The following is a 22,056-nucleotide window of genomic DNA, read 5'->3' as shown; positions in this document are numbered from 1 at the left end:
AGGAACAAGTTTATTGAATAACATACCAGCAAAATGATGCTCGACACCGTTTAAGGGCCTCAGTGGTAAGAGCTTCTCCACGCAAGGACACTGTAAAAAATAAATCTGATCAATTCCATTGTGTGAATAGTAATTTTTTGGGCTGCACAAAAATAATAAACCTAATGGTGAGGTGTTGAAAAATATGAAACGTTACCTGCAGGCCGATTCCTCCAAAAATAGTTCAAATCATCCGAATTCCGAACTAGCATTGTCCATCACATCCATGGTTTACCTGCAAAAGTCATAAAATTTAAAATAAAGCACTACCGTTTGGGAAAGTTTTAAGTTTTAATTGTTTAAAGTTTTAATTGATTAATTACCCGAAGCCGCCGTCGACCCAGCGTACCCAAATAAGATATGCATACCTACAATCATACAATCATACGCGTCATGTACCAAAACCCAAAATGCATTTACATATGTAGCTATCAGAACTGTCACTAAGGAATATTTTATCGATCAAACAAATAAAATCTCACTTTCTTCTCCGTCTTCTCTAAATTTATAGACATGGGAAAAAAATTATCATAAAGAAAGACATTATTATTGTCGCTTAATTCTTTTTTGGCATGCAATAAAATTTGCGTCATAAACAGAGAACAGTCATACATACGTTAAGGTGACAAGCTTTCATTACCTGCCTTTGGCTTCCTTCCGGTGAACAATAAGAATGGCTGTAAACAAACGAGGCGGTTACAATTACATAAACGACAAATGCAACCCACCTCTTCCCGTGGATATGGGGACTGCAGTTCTTGTGAGTTAATTAGCATAATCGCTTATCGATTAATTAATAATAATTAAATATTTAATTACAATTTAAAATAAATAATTACCCTGCAGTTTGCCAATTCACTACCCGGAATAAACAATACGGTGAGTCAACCATTTGGGTGGAGCGAGTATGAATCTGCTTATCGACCTCGATACGTGCCTGACCCTTGTCCTGCGAGACGACCTTGCATTGATCCCTGCAGACCGAGAGGGACCGCTCGAAAGAATCCGCCACGACAATTTGTTAATGCTGGACGATATCCCCGAAGCAGTAAATGATTTACATCTTTTTGCATTCAGTGGCCGCGGAAGCTGTGGGGACATTAAGATTGTAGGATGGGGGGAGGGAGGAGTTTATATAAGATGGGTATATAGATGATGTGGACATCGAATAACTGGGAGGAGACATTCTCCGCACTTCCGCGGCCACTGATTGCATGCATACTTCAAACATGCATCATTTTAAATTAATTAATTTCTTTCTTTCCTATTAATCAGCCATCTGCCAACTCTGCAACAAAGCCAAGTGTCGTTGTCCCATTCCACCTCCGTGGGAAGAGTGCAGAGAAAAAATCGTGGTTTACGACCCCGACAGCGTCCGTACCTTGCTGGTTCATGGCGAAGTAAAAAATGAGCACCCCTTCGTCCTCTCCAACACTGACTATTACAGAATCATGAATAATGCCATTGTAAGAATTACTATTTGCGTTAAATTGTTAATGCACCTGATAAAACTATACCGTCTCGGCTTTTAAATTATGCAGGTAAAAGATAAGGAACAGAAAGAAGCGGATGTTGCACAAGCCCTCCGAGAAAAGGATATGGCTTTAGAAAGATGTCGGGAACGTGCCGACGAAATGCGTTTGATTGATCTGCATCGATTAAATGATTCGATAAGTCCAGAAGCTCGAGAGGTAGGAACGAACATGTCAAGGAATTTAGATTATAAAAATATTTTGTCAAGCTTTTTTTAGCGTCGATAACTCATGGCCAAAATCAGCACACATTTAAGATCATTTCTCAGCTCTGAGAATTTATTTAAAAATTCTGAACGGTAAATTTGTAGATCAAGTCGCTGCCAATTTTTTAAAAATATGCACTCCAGATTTTTACACTTTTTGAAGGAGGAGATCTCAAGTTAAGAAACCTTCAGAAAAGTTGGAACGTATCGAAACTGGCTTAAAAAAACTCACCGGCATTCAATTAATTAACGTACTGACTACAAATTTGTCGTTCAGAATTTTAAAATAAATTCCCAGAGCCGAGAAATGATTAAAGATTTGCTAATTTTGACGACTTTGGTTATGGGTCATGGAGTCCTTATGTTAAAGCTGTAACTACATACCTAGGACTCCAACGAAATTTTATGCCGAGCTGAAAAAATCCTAAAAGAGGACGAACCCGAAGTCCGCACCATAAACAAGGTCATCCTCGCTGCAAAAGTCCAAGCCATCCGAGAAGCCCAACTCCAAGAGAAAGAACTCATAAAATGCGAACAAGCCGAAGAACAACGGCGCCTCGACGCCTTAATGAAACAAGATCAGGAGCACGCCCTCATCAAGGATGATGACAAAGAGATTGAAATACTCGAGCAAAAGAAGAAAGATCTCATGGCGTCGCTAAAAGGTGTGAAAAAATTTGTTTTTATCTTCTTTAAAAATCCCCCCCAACTAAATCCCCCTAAATTAAATTCTAGCCCAACTTGACGAACATGAAGCGATGACCTTTTACTTCAAGGAGATGAAGGAACGCGAGGGGGAAGAGATGAAACGACTTTGGGAGCAGTATGACATGGAGGAAATTCAGAGAAAGTCTTTGGAACGCGAAAAGAAGGCCAAGTTGGGGTTGGAACTTCTCGAAAATCAAATGCTGGCCGTTGAAAGGATGCGGAGAGAGAAGGAAATCGATAAAGAGTTGGATCAGAAGGTGTCTTAATATCACAATAGTTGTCTAATTGAAGCAATGCTTATACTTAATTTTGTTAACACTTATCCGTGCAGATGGTTGATTGGCAAAAACACAAAGCCGCTGAAGAAGAACGTCTCGAACAGGAACACAAGCTTCAAAAGAAGATGAAAGAGTTGGCTGTGAAACAAGTTCTCGATACGCAAAAACGTACTGCAGACTCTAAAGCGCTGCGCGATGAGGTATTTGCATATGCATCGATTAGACCAGTGGTGGCGGAAGTTGGGGGTGCATGTAGGGACATCAGCATTGTGGGATTATGGAGAAGGGGGGAGTTATTAACACGATTTTGCTTAATTTCTGGTGGGAAATATCCCCCTGTCCCCCTGCTTCTGCGGTCACTGGATTAGATAAAGGAGGACATCTTAATAATAATTGTGCTTTCTTTTGTCCGTAGCTGCGTGCCAAGCGTCATCAAGAACAGCAAGAACGGGAGTGGCGTCGTCGCGAACGGGAAGATCTGATCAAGCGTAAAAGCGCCATGGAAGACCTGAAGGACAACATCCTCAACCAAATTAGGACCAAACAGGACTGGATTGTGGAGCAGGCCGCCTTTGACAAAGCTCTGTATGATAAAATCTTCAACATTCAGGACGTTCGAATGGAAGAAGAACGACAAAAGCAGGAGGAACGTAAAATGAAGAATGCTCAGTACAAATTAGGTTCGAACATCTTTTTAATTAATATCAGAGGGCGGATATGTACTTATTTTCGGCTTTTCCATTTTATGACGACCAATTCACGGTCAACCTTTGTGGGTGTGTTCCTTAACTCGTATAGATCACAGAAATTTCAAAATATTTTTAGCATATTGTCACATATTTCTAGGTTTTCAGATATTTAGAAATATTGTAAACATTGTTTGAAAAATACGTAAATAGTTTAAATTTTTTTCCAGAAAATATATTTTTTTCTAAATATTTCAACAATTTGAGGCATTTTTTTTGCTCAAAGAACTTGCACCTGAAAAATCCAGAGCATTATATTCAGAAATACAAATTTTGTACAAATTCGTATTTTTATGTATTTTTCGTACATTTTTCATAACTATTTTGACATTTTATTCGTAAATACATATCCATTCTCTGATTATTATAGGGTGAAACCCTATTATGGATGTGCCTTGTCCGTCTGTCTGTCCGTCCGTTCGTGCTCTAACTATTGAACGGATTCGAATTTCGATATGCGGTTTTCGCCATCGTGTTTCTAATTTTAAAAGTACGGACAAGTTCGAAGATGGGCATTGTAGGTCGTAAGGTCACGTCGCCACGGCGACGACGCCAACGTTCAAAGATGTCGAATTTTTTGTTTCGACCGTTTTAGACGTATTTTGGGGCGGGGATTTCAAAAATCGACATGGTTTTGACGTGCGATGACCGTGTGACCGTGTAGACGACAAAAAATGTCGAATTTTGTCTTTTCAAACGTTCTAGACGTATTTTGGGGCGGGGATTTCAAAAATCGACATGGTTTTGACGTACGATGACCGTGGGGATGGTATTTACGTAAAATATTTCTCTTATAAAAAGTTATCTCATGTGGTTTCACCCTATTGCTACATTTCGTTTGCAACGGTTTATTACTAAATAAAAAGCATTCATAAACAAATTATATCGTCGCAGACCTTCGTGAACAAATTCATCGCTACCAACTGGAGAAGATCAAAGAGAAGAAAGACTACTACATTGACGGAATCAAGTGTCGCAGAGAATTGGGGGCCAGAGACGTCGAATTACGGTGTTTCATGGATAGAAAGCTGGAAGAACTTCGGTACATAGATAACTTTCACCTACCCAAAAACGTACAAAAATATTTCTATGTTCCCGAAAATTTTTTGATTTTTTTCTTTTCACAGAGACACCAACATGCCAGACAAATATTTGAAGTACATTCAAAAAGCGGTGGAAGAAGAGTTGAAACCAGAATGGCAAAAGAAAATGTCAAAGTGAAAGCTGTTCACTTTCACCCACTCAATTTCCATACTAAATTCGTTACCAATTCACTACTATAAAATCATTTGCATATACCTACCAATGGATGTCTATAACATAGTATCACGTGCTTTAATTTAATGTCATCATAAGTTATGTACCTATATTCATGAGTCATAATTCGTGGCCAAGCTTTCTCCCCATATGCAAATACACATAAATCAATAACTAAATAACACTCTATTACCCTGTATTTATTTTTGGCAAGGTTAAGTTGGTCGAACGTGGGCACAATAAATGCAAACTTTTTTTTGCAAATTTGCGAAAAATTACGTAATATCGACCAAATTACTTGACACCAATTCATTTCATGATGAATCACCTCGAAGGAAATGGGGCGTAATGAGTCCCAAGCAGAACTTTTAAACCTATCAAATCCAACTATTGACATTCTACGTATGTAAAGAAAAATAAAATCTAACTGTGAACTGGATTTGTTATTCTCCCAAATTGTCTGTTATCCAAATTTAATTAAAAGTTAATAAAAATTAGTAATTTGCATCCCGTTATTCGGCAATCTTATCATCCATCCATCCTGGGAAAAGAAGTTTTTGAAGGACTAAATTTGAGGTAATATAACATAACAATAAGTTTAGTTAGATATACATATAAGAATTTTAAATCATTCTTAACTTTGTATACCAACCAGGAGGACCTTGTATTAATAAAGAAGATAACTGAAAATCAGAGATAACTACTACTATATTGTTTTTACTTGGTAAGAGATTGGTCCGTTTTTTCTCATTTGGCAATATATAATACAACATATGTGACGTGACTAATAATATGGTGGGTGACCAGTTTTGTTTGGTGTACTAAAGTAAATATTGACATTTGATAACACAGGCGTAATACCAGGAATTGAATAACTTGCGTTGGGAAAGGACACCTCACTCGGAGGAGAAAAGACCAACCAACCAACCAATCGATAAAAAAATTTGCGATTAGGAGGTGATATGGTGTTTAAATGTTTTAATGTGGAAAAGACTCAATGAGAAGCGAGTGTTCTTCGAGGGTAGTTACAATAATATTGACTACGACCTTGTCGCCTCCTCGGAGGATGATGATCACCCACTGAAAGAAAATATAAGGCTTTTGCCAATCTCAAATCATCGTTCATCCAACGGACACGTTCAAAAGGGTTCGAAACCGATAAAGAACGGGGGCACGACGACGACATTCCATTACAGGAACGGAGTGTCTTCGACGACGACCAACAACTATACCAAACATCTCGTGGATTCGGAGGGGGAAGAATTCAACAGATTCAGCTACAGCAATAGCAGCGGACCTAGGAGGATGTTGCGGAGGGATAGAGGTCCGAGCAGTGTGGACAATCCAAACTATTCCGGTGGGGTTATAGACATCGGGCCCCTGGAGACGGATGGGAACATGATGGGCGGAGGGGAAAGGGCAGGCAGCCCGTCGCATCATAATGCCCTCGCGTCGGATGAATACAGGAGACGAAGTGAACTCGGGCGGAGGGGCAGATTGCTGAATGCATGTTGCGAAATCTTGCGATATGCTTGCTGGTATGAATCATTTGCAAAAATAATGATTAATTAATCAGTATTACGACACCTGGAATTTTTTGTACAATTAAATTTCCTTTATTTTCAGCTGCTGTTTCTGGGTGGTCAACTGGATCAGCAGGGAGAAAGAATTGAAAGAAAGGGAAATCACGATTGGACAACCACTCCCTCAAAAATTTGCCCCGAATGTGATCAAAAATCAGAAATACAACATCATCACGTTCTTTCCTCTCGTGCTATTCCAACAATTCAAGTTTTTTCTCAACCTGTACTTCCTGGTGATGGCATGCAGTCAGTTCTTTAAGGTTAGGTTAAAAATTAGTCTAATTAATGATAGCAAAAATATTTTTGGTTTTTTTAAAGGTGAATTAAATTTTTATTTTTTTATTCCCACATCCTTAAGGATCTCGTTGTTGGATATTGGTACACGTATTGGGGTAGGGTATTAATACTATTAATCGTGTTATTATTATTATTATTGTCATTATTAAGTTAGTTAATTAATTATAATTGGTTATTCAGGACCCTTGATCTTTGTACTGACAATCACCATGATTCGCGAGTTGATCGATGACCTTCGAAGGCGACAACGCGATCATGGTAAAAAAACATATTCCTTGATGGCATTCCAAGATTAATTTTCTAATCCTTAGTAATTCATGCTTTATTCGAATATTTTTATTACAGAAATCAACAATCAAAAATACACAAAAATATTGCAAGGCGAGCAGCATTACATTCCCAGCTCTAAAATCAAGGTCGGGGATTTAATAATGGTGGAAAAAGACCAGAGAGTTCCGGCCGATATGGTGCTATTGAGGACAAGTGACAGGAGTGGAAGGTGTTTCATTAGGTAAGCAATGAGTCAAGGGCGACTTTTCAGCATTTCGCTTTCTCTGGTACAGATAATTGTGATGAATTTGTGTAATAAAACTTTTGGATATCAGGACGGACCAGCTCGATGGTGAAACGGATTGGGTGAGACTAGAAAAATAGTAGAAATTTGTAATGGCGAAATTATAACGGTTAAATCAACCTATCTTCACATTTGTTAAACAGAAACTCCGACTTCCCATTCTTCAAGATGTTGAGAGCGATTCTGAGCTTTTCAAACAAAACGTTACAATTTATGCTGAACGACCCCAAATGGACATTCATTCTTTTATCGGAACTTTGTACAAGGTATGTCCACGCATAATTGGATTGTATCTTCTTAAATATTTAGATAATGTTAATCTGGGAATTATTTATTTTGATGGTTTTTGTGATTGCAAATTTGTAGAAAGTTGGAGGACCTGAAGGTGAAGAAAACGTTGAAGAAGCCGGGATCAATGTCGATAATACGGTTTGGGCAAATACGGTGGTTGCTGCTGGAAGTGCTGTAGGACTAGTTGTGTACACTGGTAAAGAAACTCGCAGTGTTATGAATAATTCGTAAGTTTTGATAATTATACTTATTTCAAAGCAATATTGAGATTGCATGTTCATTGTGTATGGAATCCGAATTTCAGAATTCCTCGAAGCAAAGTGGGCCTGATTGATTTGGAGATCAATGATTTGACAAAGGTACAACGTGGTTTCTAGGATTTCGAGAATACAAATGCTGTATTTTTGCAATAAACATTCACTGTATCGATTTGTATTTGTGTAGATTTTGTTTGCTGCCGTAATGGGACTCGCTTTTTTGATGATGTGCTTAAGGGGCTGGGAAGGCCCATGGTTTGTTGTGATGTTCCGATTTGTCCTCCTGTTCTCTTACATTATTCCAATCAGTCTCAGGGTAAACATGGATATGGTAAGTACCATACATAAATTCTAGAAAAGCTATAACTTTCAATAATCTGAGCCATATTATGTGATAGGCCAAATCATATTACGCTTACACAATTCAACGTGATCCATCAATCGCTGGGACAGTTGTTCGAAGTACTACCATCCCCGAAGATTTGGGAAGAATAAGTTATCTCTTGACTGACAAGACTGGAACATTGACTCAAAACGAGATGATTTTCAAACGCCTCGTCCTCGCTACGAGTCAAATGTCGGACGTGGACGATGTCAGTGAAAAATTGAAACAAGGTCTCCAACCCACCGCTCCGAGTGAAACTCATCAAAGAATTAATGAAATTGTCCGAATAACTGAAGCCATCAAGGCATTGGCCATTTGTCACAATGTTACCCCCGTGTACGACGAAAGCCAAGTCTTGGAAGATGAAGAGAGTGTTTATGGAACGGAAGCGGAAGTGACTTATCAAGCTTCTAGTCCAGATGAGATCGCCCTGGTCAAATATGCTAAGGCCGTTGGGCTATCTCTCGCCAAAAGAGACCAGGCAAGCATGACGTTACGTTCTTCAGAACTCCGAGTCGAGTCGAGGAGTTTAGTCGAGTTGGAGTATCAAATACTTCAAGTTTTTCCATTCACGTCTGAAGCAAAGAGAATGGGAATCATTGTGATGGTGAAGAATATTTTCTACATATTTGCATACTCCGGCTTTATGTAAGACTAATAATAACGTATTTGTTTTTACAGGATAAGCGTACTGGGGAAATTACATTTTACTTGAAGGGTGCTGATATCGCAATGAAAAGTATTGTCCGATTCAATGATTGGTTGGATGAAGCTTGCGACAATTGTAAGTAGTGAGAGTTACGTGTTATGAAATTATGATGTATATTTATGGAGTCTAAATTTTCTAGTGTCAAGAGAAGGACTGCGAACCCTCGTTGTTGCCAAGAAAGTGATGACCAGAGCAGGTTAGCGTTATGCGATTACGAAATTCACGAAATTTTGCACACGTCTGCAAAGTACGACTCGCAATTTGAACAGTCGTACTTTGCACAATTAGATACTCAAAATATTTGCAGACAATTTTATTATTCCTGTGAAGTGAAATAAAATCAGTAAAAATTCAATCTTAATAACTGTTTGCAGAGTATGAAGAATTTGAAAAACGGTACAATACAGCCAAAAGCAGCAAATCGGATCGAGCCAACCAAACGTACCAGACAATGTGCGAAATTGAGAACGATATGCAACTCCTTTGCGTCACAGGGGTAGAAGACACTCTTCAAAAGGACGTAAAGATTACGCTAGAAATGCTCCGCAACGCTGGAATTAAGATTTGGATGCTGACAGGAGATAAATTGGAAACTGCGACCTGTATCGCAAAAAGTTCAAAATTAGTGTCAACCCAACAGCAAATTTACGTCTTTAGAGAAATAGCAGATCGAACCCAGGTAAAAATTACCACTAATGACGATGGGATCAATATTTGTGTGCACTAATGTCCAGAATGTTGACATCTCACACATTGGTCAATGTCACTTAAAATATTTAATTAAATTTAGGCGTTTAATGAGCTCAACTCGTTCCGAAGAAAATCAGATGCTGCCATGATTATCAGAGGAGAGGCGCTCGACGTAATTATTAAATCATTTTCAAACTTTTCCTGGGTGGGATACTAAATATTTATATGTTTATAGATTTGTTTGCGCTACTTTGAACGAGAGTTCATGGAACTTGCTACAACTTGTCCTGGTAATATTTCACACAAAGCGAATTAATTTATGATCTGTGTATGTGCAATAATATCATTTCTTCGTGTTCTTCATACAGTTGTTGTCGTTTGTCGTTGCTCGCCTACGCAAAAGGCCAAAGTTGTCGAGTTAGTGCAGAAACACACGGGAAAAAGGACTGCCGCGTGTGGAGACGGAGGAAATGATGTTGCGGTTGGTTAAAAAATAGTGTTTAACTTGTCTTTGTTTTTGTTACTTGTTCATTATCTTTATTGTTACCCGTTACAGATGATTCAAGCAGCAGACGCTGGTGTCGGATTAGAAGGTTTTGTATTACTAAATGATTATTGCACTAGATAAATTGGTTTACGTTGGCTGTTGTTTCTGTAGGCAAAGAAGGTCGACAAGCGTCTCTGGCAGCGGACTTTTCAGTCACCCAGTTCAGCTTCATAGCTCCATTGTTACTCATTCATGGACGCTATTCGTACAAGCGATCGGCTTCACTGGCACAGTTTGTCATGCATCGAGGACTAATCATTACCGTTATGCAGGCAGTATTCTCGTCAATTTTTTACTTTTCCTCCGTTGCGCTCTACCAAGGCTTCTTATTGATAGGGTATGTAATTACTTTTCAGCAATACTGTAAACACTTTTCATGAGAGAGTTTATCGTTATTTTCAAATTTTACATAATTTTGTAGATATGCAACCGTGTACACGATGCTCCCCGTGTTCGCCTTGGTTTTAGATAAGGATGTCAGGGCTGAAGATTTGCTCAGGCTGCCCGAGTTGTACGCAGAATTAGGGAAAGGTCGATCTCTCACGTTGAAAACTTTCTTTCTCTGGGTTTTGATCAGTGTATACCAAGGTAAGCGTCGTAGGTTTTGTTATATAACAAGAGTTATTCCGCGTAAAATATGTCTTCACATTTTTGCAGGCGGAATGCTTATGTATGGCGCATTGATCTTGTTCCAAGATGAATTTATCCACATTGTGTCAATTAGTTTTACATCTCTAATATTGACTGAACTGATCATGGTAGCACTTACAATCGTAAGTTGAAAAGCATACAAACAATGATCCATTCGCAATTTGTGTGTTTAATAATTTTCTCGGTCTGATTTTCCTTGCAGAGGACAATGCACAAATTGATGATAATGTCTGAAATCGTGTCATTTCTCCTCTACATTTTATCTCTGGTCGTCTTCCACGATTACTTTGGTGAGTCGCCGCCTTATCAATTATTATACTCTCTTTGAAACTACATAAGTTTCAAAATTTAATACTTCAAAATTGTTATTATTCGCAGATTCTGACTTTATTTTATCCTTCAACTACGTATGGAAAGTCGTTCTGATAACCGCCTTATCCTGTGTACCAATCTATATCACAAAGTTTATCCGAAATTGGATAGCTCCACCGAACTATTCTAAGTTGAGTTAAACCAACCAGTCAAATCAGTGGAACTTTGTCGCCAACCCCGTATATCCGCATAATTGTTTTGTATCGTAACTATTTTTAAATGTATGTAAAACAGACATGTAATTAAACGTTAACTTCATTATTATGTTATAACCAGATAACCACCTAAATAACATGAGCGAATATATATATGATTGAAACATTGTATGTATTAATATATCATGTCAGAGGTCGACGCCGACAAATTTTCGGTGACAGTTTTTGATGATTTTTCGACGGCGTCGCAGTGTCGAAGGAATAGGATATAAAATTTATCGGCGGCGGCGGCGGCGGCGTACGATCCGCGGCGTCTCGGCGGCGTCGATCTCTGCATCATCTGACAGGTTAATTGTGTTGAGAGGGCAGGCAAATTATTCGTTTTTTTCTCATGGTAGTGTTTGTGTTGTGTTAATTTTCTACACTTTCGTTGCACTATGTACATATTTATATGAGGTATTTTTGCGTGGTATGAAAAATATTGGTTGGAGGTTAACAGAATTATAATAATTTGATACAAATAATATTTATGATGCTGAATGTACATACATACACACTGAATAACTCGGTTAAGAGCTTCAGGTTGATAGTAACTTAACTAAAACATAATAATAATAATATATTGCTGTACCTGCCAAAATCTCTAATAGTGTAATAAATTAAATTGTACCCGTCACCATTTGATTCCCGTGTACAATGTGTACTACCTGTCATTCAGAATCTGCATGGAGTCTACATAATTATGCATGGAATCTGCATACTTACATACGTAAAACATTCATTTTACAGCACAAATTTACCGGAAAGAGCATATCCTTTAACCTTTAGTTAACCTATCCAACCATTTTACAAAACCACTCTATCAAACAGCGGTGAAAGCATTTTTTTGCTAAAAAAAGCAACCAACCGAAAACCAATTGTAGGGGACAAGTTACATCTACATCAAACTTTGTACATGCATAATACGCAAAATGAGCTATAAATAACGTATAAAAAAATGTAACGATCGGATGAAATTTGTCCAGCCTGGCGTGACATTCACTTAGTTTACTCGGTTGTGCAGAAAGTTGCTTTTTTAGCTGTATTTTGAGGTTACACGAATTTTCCCTGACTTTCACCCCATGCAGAAAATGATTGACATACGTCATCCTCTTCACCGTCAAAGATCAACTTTACCAAATTGCTCGTGTCACCTGTAACACACCATCTTTCAAACTTTTAGAGTGCTGTCTGTCGCTCAACTCAAAGTTCAAACTGTTTTCAATTTCGCAAATTCATTCTTATTCAATTTTTGTAATCTTCCATATGGACGGCTTCGATGGATTGCGTGCATCTGGTTTTGAGCGGCTTCGGCTTCTCCTTTTCATACGGAAATCGTACAAGATTCAGAGAATAAAGAAAGCAAGTTATTGGATGAAAATGAAATTGAGTCTGGAGTTATTTTTAGCAAGTTGTTGTTGTTGCTTAGATGGTGGTACCGACTGTGTTCAGAACCAGTGGCCGCGGAAGCTTGAGGGGACAGAGGGACGGTTATTCGATGTCAATCTACCCGTGTTATAAACCTCTTCCTCCCCTATCCTACAACAAATGGCATGTCCCCAGATGTTCCCACGGCTTCCGCGGCCACTGCAGAGATATTCCACTTGTTAAGAAATACATACAGTGGCCGCGGAAGGGTGGGGGGACAGAGGGAAAATGTCCTCATGGGTATTCGATGTCCCATCATCTGCCCATCTTATATAAACCCCTGCCTCCCCTATCCGACAATGTTAATGTCCCCACGGCTTCCGCGGCCACTGGTCCAGAGCAAGTAAAGTTTCGTAGAAAGGATCACCCTTGAATTGAACATATTATTGGTTTTGTCCTGAAGAATATCACCGTCGGAATGGTGATTGGTTGTTTTTGTGTGAGAAACCGGAGACCAAGATTTGCTGGATTTCCCTTGGCTTTCACTTTGCCGAGAATAAATTTGTGTGGGAGGCAGGTTTGGACTGGAAGTTAATTTCTCGTTGCGTTAGAGAAACACAGTGGCCGCGGAAGGGTGTGGGGACAGAAGGACAATGTCCCCATGGTTGTTCGATGTCCCATCATCTTCCCTCAAACCCCTCCCTCCCTTATCCTACAATGGTAATGTCCCCACATGTCCCCACGGCTTCCGCGGCCACTGATCAGAGACAAGAAAATTCCATTGGAATTTGAGCTTGTTGGAGGTGAAAGCTGTCTTGGTGGAAATGTAATTGAAATGCAATGCAGAACGGATTCATTCAAAGAAAAAGTAAAAATAAATATGGACAAAATATTTATGTCGACAGTTTTGTGACATAACTTAGCTTTCGTCAATATTATGATATCGAGCAAGAAATGCGTTGGCGAAAAAGTGTAGTTATTCTTACAGAAGTAATAAGTTAAAATGTCCAGTTGGTTGGTTGGTCGTGTAGGTTTCGTCAATTAGGAGACATTGCGTAAGACGAAAAGCATGTCAGTGAGACGATGAAGAGAAACGTTCTTTTTTTATAAATGAAACCTTGACATTTGAACTTTACTTTGTGTCTGAATTGGCTTGACGGTATCTATCTGGTATTGGCCGTTGTGGATTTTTTACAAGATTTGATGCTTCTGTTTTTAGAGTCGAATGTGACATTTTTCAGAAGAAAAGAATGAAAAAAACTGTTCCAGGAAAATTTATCTTAAGATTATATATGAATCCGACTGAATTTCGCCAGCGGCGTTTCTAAGAATCATTAGCCGCGGAAGCTGTGGGGACATCTGGGGACATGGAAATTGTAGGATATGGGAGGGAGGGTTTTACATGACATATGCAGATGATGGGGACATTGAATAACTGCGGGGACATTGGGTCACATGCATAAAAATAAGCAAATGCTTTTACTTCAAAATTTCCGACGTAAAAAAATAATTTACCAAGGAAATTTTGGAGTAAAAGCATTTACTTATTTTTATGCATATGACCCGTCCCTCTGCCCACACGCTTCCGCGGCTCCTGGCAAGTATGTACGTACACCACCAAAACTATGTCACGTATTTATACATAATGGGAAAAATGGAGTGGGTGCATAAAGACTAAAGAAATAAACATGTAAATGTCGAAGAAATTGACTTAATGAAATCCTTTTATATTTGTATCTACGTTTCTTTTGCTCCTTGTTTTCATAAGGATCCGACATAGTAAAATTGATATTTTAGTAAAATTTTCTATCGTTCTAGGCAGACATACATGCAAATTATTTAGGGCCATCCATTAGTCGTAAAGGTGAAATTTCATGCCACGCTCGGGAGATATTTGGGCCTATAATTGGTTAATCACTTCAACTTTATGTGAGTGAACAGGTAATTACAACCAGTAACGAAAATCCAGCGTTACAAAAATAGAAAATATCTAGCAAGCATGTGGTTTTGATACGACTATTTTACTACTTATCCCGAAATAAATACGCTAATTGCCAAAATCAAAGGCTCGATTATCCAGTGTCATGCAACCGCACGTGTCCATTATCCGTACCGCACGCACCTGTGGCGGACTTGTGCATGCACACATGCAAATGCGACTAAATTAATCTGGCCGAGTGGGCCAAGAGTTATTCCTGTGCGATGCTTTGTAAGTTACAAATTGTAACATGAAACAGTTAATTTGATGTTTGGTGCATGTTAAGGTCATGGTTGAATCTTGCTGACGAACATTGGCTACCGGGAATAAACTGGATCTTTCGTTGCAAAAGCTTCTTGAAATCGGACACTGTTTACTCAATTTTCTCAAATATCAAGATCCAATATGTTTTCGGTGTATTTAGAAGAAACCAATAAGAACAAAAACATTTGAGAGCCCTCCTGGTTTGGACATCTTTTGTCAAAGAACATTTCTCACTGATTAGATGAGTTGGAAACATGATGTCACTTATTTACAAGGGGGAGTCTCCCAGCGGATGCGCTCTGATTTTGAGCAAATTAATGTCAAAATCGATTACAAAAGTTAATATGAAATTTGCGAAAGACACGATCTTCCAATGGGCACGTTTGGCAGAGATATTTGCATCCGAAGAGGAGAAAACGCACAATCAATTTGGAAAGTGTAAAATTTGTCAACTTTAAGGTGCGTTTTCTCCTCTTCGGATGCAAATATCTCTGCCAAACGTGCCCATTGGAAGATCGTGTCTTTCGCAAATTTCATATTAACTTTTGTAATCGATTTTGACATTAATTTGCTCAAAATCAGAGAGCATACGCTTGAACACCTCCATTGTCACCATTTAAGTCAGTTCTGCGTACTACAAAAACGTTTTATCTCTCCTCAGAAAAAGTAATTTCACCCCGTAATCAGAAATCTTTAACCTCGTCCATCATGTTTCCACCAAATGAAATGTCACGTTTTTTCGATTACGGAAAGAAACTCGAGAGAATCAAATGGGAACTCGACTCATTTGAGACAGAATTCTACGTACGATACAAGTTGAAAGGGTTTTCTCCCTTGAACAGAGTTTCACATTTCCCAGCTGCTGATTTTCTTTTGTGATTTGTCTCTCTCTGGGCAAAACTATGCGAAGCTGAGCTGAGGAAGAATCTCATTTTGCTCGCTACAACTTTCTCCACTTTTCAACCATCTCAGATTATCTCAACCTTTTCCTCCTCCGCTACTACATTCTCGTCACAGCAGCAGTCACCATACGTACGAACGTAGTTGTGTTAGGCAGTGGCCTCGGAAGCCGTGGGGATATCTGGGGACGTTAACATTATAGGATGGAGGAGGAAGGGGTTTGTATAAGATGGGGAGATAATGGGGACAACGAATAACCGTGGGGGCATTGTCCCTCTGATGTCCACACCCTTCCGCGGCCAATGTTCTTTTTGCATGTAGTATATACATACGGTTGCCGCGGAAGCCGTGGGGACATCTGGGGACATTGTCATTGTAGGATAGGGGAGGGAGCAGTTTATATAAGATGGGCAGATGATGCGGACATCGAATAACCGTGGGGACATTGTCCCTCTGTCCCCACCCTTCCGCGGCCACTGGTTGTGGATATGTAGGAGATACTCATTGATGCTCTCTCCATCCCTGCATGCATGTCACAAACTGGAGCGATTCACCAGCAGGAGAAAGTTCCAACTCGACACAACACTGCTTCACTTTCACTTTGGATCTCGTCCTTGCCGGTAGCCCAGCAAAGTAGAAAGTTGAGACGAAATATTGCCCAAAATCCTACCAGTTTATCAACTCTATAGCTTATCAACATTTCTCCCACGTTAGTTAGGTACATACTACGTAGCGTGGGCTCGTAGAAGTCAACTTTTCCGTATACAAGGCCATCTGCCTACCTGATTTGAATAAATAGCCTCGAGCAGGAAGATATTTTTCTTCCTTCCTGGATGCGATTATATTATTGCATATTCAACCTCACTCACGTTTTTAAATCTGTCATGATCATGCTCTCCTCCCGTGCGGAGAGAATTCTGAGCTGGTGAAAGTAGTGGTGGAAGAAAGATCAAGAAGGTAGCTAGGAAAATCACCTAGGAAAAGGAATACGATCCTTGTTTTTGTTATTCAATCCGAGTCGAGTTGAAATTCGATTTGCTGCAACTTGAAGGTTTGGAAAACTAGCAGAATCCCTGAGGTTGACTAACACAGCACATCGGGTGAAAATACCAGTCGACACCATTTGGACGCAACACTAACATATCGTTCACACATTTCATTACAAAGTAAAGCCGTTTTTTACGAGATTCCACGGAGAAACGAAGAGCTTAGAAGTCGTGTTGAATTCTTGCTGCATTCTTCTTGAGGTGAGTGACTTTTATCGTGTATTTAATTGCTTTGAAATATACCTATGTGTTTAGAAACCTGTTGAATGTTTGCGTTTTATATATGTACGATTTTGCATGATACATACTGACAATATACTGACAATATACTTTCTCTTAAGAGCTTTAAAGACAATGAGCAAATTTTCATGGTCAATCAAATTACACTAAATAGTCTGACAATCAACTTTCTCCTTGACTTTCTCTTAAACTTGTGCAGCTTTCTAGACAATAAACAACTAAACAAAGCATTTCACCCGGTGTCATCGAATTGTTCGGGTTGATAAGCCACTCCATACTCTGATAATATACTTTCTCCTACACTTTGGCAGGTGTAAAGGAAATATTTAATCAATTTTGCATGGTCAAATTACACTAAATCGTAGAAACATATAATTTCTCCTGCACTTGGACAGCTTTTCAGACAATATGCAACTGAACAAAGCATTTCTCTCGATGAAATAAATCCAATTGGTCAGGTTGAGTGTGATAAGCCACTCGAAACTTAATTAACGCTTTCTCCATGAAATTCTATCTCCTACACAAACTGGTGGACCATAGATCATAGCGTAAGTGCGTATGTAAGCTTATATAATTTAAAGTGCTTGAGTAAAGTGGTCTCATCGAGACGTGACACGTTTCACTTCAAATTTCCAATCTGAAGGGAAAAATCAATAGCAAGCCTTTCATTTCATTTCATGTCTCACTCAAAGTCAAAGTGGAAAGTCTGGGTGATAGGAAAATGAGAATGCTGATAAGTAAGTGGTGGGGCTAACAACCGATGAGAGGAGAGATCTGCTTGGCTGTGCTTCATATCTAATTAAACCCTCTAGGCAACGGTTGAGGAGGGGGAACAGTGGCTGCGGAAGCTGTGGGGGCATTAGCATTGTAGGATTGGGGAGGGACGGGTTTATATAAGATGGGGAGATGATGGGGACATCGAATAACCGTGAGGACATTGTCCCTCTGTCCCCACACAATTCCGCGGCCATTGAGGGGGAAGTATTGCATGTGAGTAAACTGTAGAAATCATGAAAAACAAGATAACATAACGGACCGATTTTGTAAGTTTGACATCCACATTTTGTGTGGGCAAATGTGGATGAATGGCGAACTTTCTTGTAATAACCAAAGGTCAGACAAACAGATAATTATGTAATAATGAAGTCGTTACCTTTAGCCGACCTTTCCTTTCTGTTTTTTTTTACAAAGGCTATATTATTTTAGAATAAATAAAACTGTTTTTGGTCGGAAAAATTGAATTATGTAAAATTGGACTGTAGCAGAAAGTGTGATGACGTATGAAAAAAATATGTACGTTTTGTATTGGATTTAACACGGAGTTTTAGTGATAAAATGAAGAACGTTTTATTTCATTTGTCAATATTTCGAATATTATTTAACATTCGTTATCAAAACAGGCGAAGAAAAGATGAGAAATTTGTCACGAAAACTTTTTTGAAAACTAAAAAAATATGTTGTTAGTTTTTTTTCATTAACTTCATTTAGAAAATATTTACGTATTTCTTATTTAATTCACATGCATATTGATTTATTGAGTAAATAATCTATCATCAAGAAATGTACATAACATTACCGACTAGTCACTAAAACTCCGGCAGAAACCGTTATTATGTGGAAAAAGTAATTAACGGTATACTTTGCCCAATGAGGAGTATAACAGTTTGGAAACCTTCTTCTCGTAAATAAGCACCTTGCCGACTACTATTTCCATTTCCAATCAATTCTGCTATCATTCAATACCATCATCCATTCCGCATAAAACAAAAGTTTGCTCACAGCAAATTCTGCGTAAATATTCTGTCCAGCGACATGAATAAGGTATTCTGCAACAACAAAATCCGATTTCGCATTCGACTTTCCCCACAAAAACGGCAAGGTTTGTCTCACAAGAAGAATTAGTGTCATTAGTCTGAAAACACTAATTGCTACGTACGAAAAAGGTCCAACTGACGATGAGTAATAGGGAAACAAAGCGAGGATAGATCTTTTCGTGGTTGGTTGTCGGTGACCAGTGGCCGCGGAAGCTTGAGGGGACAGAGGGACAATGTCCCCATGGTTATTCGATGTCCCCATCATCTCCCCATCTTATATAAACCCCTCCCTCCCCCCATCCTACAATGTTAATGTCCCCACACCTTCCGCGGTCCCTGTCTCGGCTACATGGAATTTATTATTCTGTCCTGGAAAGACATCAGTCGCAAAAAAAGAACAGGCTGCAGCTGTGTTTTCATTACTTTCTCTTGTACGTATGTATTTATCTGTATATTATGAACTCTGGTTGGCTGTAACAAGCATCTCAAAACAACAACACGACGAGGCTAATAAAGGATTAGGTCTTGCCTGGTTTACTTTCTTTCTTTGTGCAATTTCTTCCTCCTCCACCTCCTCCTCGTTTTTATTAACCCATTACAAATTGTTTTCCCAAACCAGCAGTCCGACTTTTGCTACCTAATCGAAGGAACGGAACGGGGCTAATTAAAATGACTATATAAATTGATATTGGTTAACTAGGTGGGTGGGTAGGGATGGATGGATGGGTCCGATGTACGTGCGTACGTTACAGTGGCCGCGGAAGCCGTGGGGACATGAGGGGGAATTAATATTGTACGATGGGGGAGGGAGGGGTTTGTATAAGATGGGGAGATGATGTGGACATCAAACAACCGTGGGGACATTGTCCTCTGTCCACACCCTTCCGCGGCCACTGATACCTTGTGTTTGATAATAAATAAGCTCTTCCTTCCTTCCTACATGTGTACATACGATAATACTGCCACCCACGCCACGCCAAGCCACGCCACGCCACCATTTAAACATGTTTACACACGACACGCGTTCACATATACATACATTCTACGGACAGCTTCTGTAAGGATTGTAAATTATTGCTTGTCTGTCAAGACTTGATAACACGAAAGTCTCGGGCTGCTTTCTCTTTCGTACTTTCTCCCCGAGTTGATTGAAGTTGCTGTCAAACTGAAAATTCTGTGGTGAAGGGGAAAAAGGAAAACAAGTTGTTGTCCTCTTTGATTTTTGTTCTTTAGTCGCCTTCTTTTCCTCTGAATGATCCACATAATCCGGGACATCTGTCCGGAACAGGAGGACGTGTTGGGACTAGTATTTCATTTCATTACTTCCATCCATACATTATGTGAATCCGATCCTGGTTAGGTTCCAGTTTCCTGGTTGGTTGGTTGTTTTCCACTTTTTCTTTTGTTGAATTGTTGAGAAGGGAGCTTGGTCGGGTTGGGGTGAAGAGTAAACAAGATGTGAAATTGGTTAATGCGATTGGAGACAGCCAGACAGGACTCATAAATAACGTTTCAGTCGTAATAATATACTTTTTTGGGGAAAGGCAACCTGTTGCTCGCAGTGGCCGCGGACTGAGAGCCAATGTCCCCACGGTTATTCGAGGTCCGCATCATCTGTCCATGCTATATAAACTACTCCCTTTCCTATTCTGCAATCTTAATGTCCCCACGTGTCCCTACGGAATCCGCGGCCATTGTATTTACATGTTCTGTAGTGATGTTAAAGCTAAAAGAACAGTGGCCGCGGAAGCTTGGCGACAGAGGGACAATATCCCCCACGGTTATTCGATGTCCGCATCATTTCCCCATCTTATACAAACCCCTCCCTCCCCTATCCTACAATGTTAATGTCCCCACACCTTCTGCGGCCACTGGTTGCTGTGAAATTAATGGACGTAAAGGAAAATCCATCAGGAGAGAAAAACTGACTGGAAGAAAGGAAATACGGAAGGAAACGGGTCGACCTGGAAAGATATGACGCCGTCCGTGTCCTCATTCCGTGAATGGACTGTGTACTTTCACCGTCCGGACACGCGCGCTGGGGTCATGATAAGTGTTTACCGAGTCGTGATGTTACATATTTTAGGGGTAAAAATATGCACTTATCTATCTACCCATTACACGAATCAGGTGAAAATGGACGGATACTATATTTAGCGAGACGAAACGATGGTGAATTACATATTGACGTGAACGTCTGTCTGGTCGTGGAAGGGTTTCGGTTATGTATTTTGTTGTCGTGAATTTTATAATAATTTCCAAAATATCTTTGTACCACAAGTCAAAATAAGTACACACTTGGACGGTATCAAAGATTAATGAGGTTTTCATACGAGTTGGAAAATACTTTAATAAGCTATTTAAATCAATGAATAGTGAGTTGATTATGAATGTTTTGCATTAAATATTAGACGTTTTCTTCGATACATACAGTGGCCGTGGAACAGTGGGGACAGAGGGGCCCTGTCCCCACGGTTATTCGATGTCCGCATCATTTTCCCATCTTATATAAACCCTTCTCTCCCCCATCCTACAATGTTAATGTCCCCACATGTCCCCACGGCTTCCGCGGCCAGGGGCTACACACATACATAAATGTGGGCAGAAGTGTCTATAATTGCAGTGTGCGTTCCTCCCTATCAGTTTTGATTAGGCCCGATTCATACATACACACGTACGCTTTCTCCTCGTCGGGCTTTCCCTCGATGGTAAATATGCACGAAATGGCAAATGGATAGAAACTGATAAGAACGCCTCCACATTCCCTTTGGCATTTGGGTTGGAATAATTACAGTTTCAATTCAATACCAAATATTCTGACGTCTTTAGCAGACATGTGTTGGGAAAATAGTTTATATTTGTGAATAAGTGGAAAGTATGTATGTGATTTGTATGTTTATTAACAACTAAAGTATGCAATTTATTCACCGTTTTAATTACAGTAAGAAATGTTCATTATGTATTATATTTAGTTTTAAATGGGTTATGAACCAAATATGCTAATTATTTAGAGTCAGACATTAATCTACGATGGATTGGATTCAGGGTTACATAAATATGGTACGTAGCAAAAAAAATTCATTATTCATTACCATTATTCCCAAGATTCATTACCACAACGTTAATGCTT

General features: G+C 39.3%; 3 protein-coding genes across 3 annotated transcripts in view; all 3 read left to right on the top strand.

Annotated features, from left to right (window-relative positions):
• The first annotated feature begins 712 nt into the window (after positions 1 to 712).
• Positions 713 to 4,730, top strand: LOC110856336 (cilia- and flagella-associated protein 45-like). Its single transcript, XM_022104821.1, has 10 exons — positions 713 to 799; positions 886 to 1,087; positions 1,315 to 1,505; positions 1,581 to 1,730; positions 2,166 to 2,442; positions 2,513 to 2,742; positions 2,817 to 2,963; positions 3,179 to 3,443; positions 4,404 to 4,551; positions 4,637 to 4,730. Exons 1-10 carry the CDS (start codon positions 713 to 715, stop codon positions 4,728 to 4,730), a joined length of 1,791 nt encoding a protein of 596 aa, XP_021960513.1.
• A 422-nt stretch (positions 4,731 to 5,152) lies between these two features.
• Positions 5,153 to 11,961, top strand: LOC110856154 (probable phospholipid-transporting ATPase IIA). The gene is made up of 25 exons (XM_022104608.2): positions 5,153 to 5,342; positions 5,422 to 5,490; positions 5,619 to 6,304; positions 6,393 to 6,609; positions 6,708 to 6,741; positions 6,827 to 6,904; positions 6,992 to 7,157; positions 7,252 to 7,282; positions 7,364 to 7,486; positions 7,587 to 7,738; positions 7,816 to 7,870; positions 7,956 to 8,099; positions 8,167 to 8,760; positions 8,835 to 8,937; positions 9,002 to 9,058; positions 9,237 to 9,541; positions 9,653 to 9,724; positions 9,788 to 9,842; positions 9,921 to 10,033; positions 10,109 to 10,145; positions 10,211 to 10,436; positions 10,521 to 10,687; positions 10,757 to 10,872; positions 10,953 to 11,040; positions 11,129 to 11,961. The coding sequence occupies exons 3-25, from the start codon at positions 5,748 to 5,750 to the stop codon at positions 11,260 to 11,262; spliced, it is 3,624 nt and encodes a 1,207-aa protein (XP_021960300.1). The 5' UTR covers positions 5,153 to 5,342; positions 5,422 to 5,490; positions 5,619 to 5,747; the 3' UTR covers positions 11,263 to 11,961.
• Positions 11,962 to 16,439: 4,478 nt separating this feature from the next.
• LOC110856334 (synaptotagmin-7) overlaps positions 16,440 to 22,056 on the top strand; it is a 54,406-nt gene continuing 48,789 nt past the window's right edge. The window contains exon 1 of the mRNA XM_035856925.1: positions 16,440 to 17,073. The gene's annotated coding sequence lies outside the window, so the exon portion shown is untranslated. The remainder of the gene's footprint in view (positions 17,074 to 22,056) is intronic.

The sequence above is a fragment of the Folsomia candida genome, unplaced genomic scaffold, assembly GCF_002217175.1.
Source record: "Folsomia candida strain VU population unplaced genomic scaffold, ASM221717v1 Fcan01_Sc015, whole genome shotgun sequence".
Classification (NCBI taxonomy): Eukaryota; Metazoa; Arthropoda; class Collembola; order Entomobryomorpha; family Isotomidae; genus Folsomia; species Folsomia candida.
This window is presented reverse-complemented; position numbering and strand designations above follow the sequence as displayed.

Excerpts from the sequence above, each read along its gene's own strand:
- LOC110856154 (XM_022104608.2), top strand. The coding sequence starts at position 5,748 with ATGTGGAAAAGACTCAATGAGAAGCGAGTGTTCTTCGAGGGTAGTTAC. Across the intron at positions 7,871-7,955 it reads AGATCAATGATTTGACAAAG|ATTTTGTTTGCTGCCGTAAT; the intron begins GTACAACGTGGT and ends GTATTTGTGTAG. Across the intron at positions 11,041-11,128 it reads CGTCTTCCACGATTACTTTG|ATTCTGACTTTATTTTATCC; the intron begins GTGAGTCGCCGC and ends TATTATTCGCAG.
- LOC110856336 (XM_022104821.1), top strand. The coding sequence starts at position 713 with ATGGCTGTAAACAAACGAGGCGGTTACAATTACATAAACGACAAATGC. Across the intron at positions 1,088-1,314 it reads TGGACGATATCCCCGAAGCA|CCATCTGCCAACTCTGCAAC; the intron begins GTAAATGATTTA and ends CCTATTAATCAG. Across the intron at positions 1,731-2,165 it reads TAAGTCCAGAAGCTCGAGAG|GACTCCAACGAAATTTTATG; the intron begins GTAGGAACGAAC and ends CTACATACCTAG.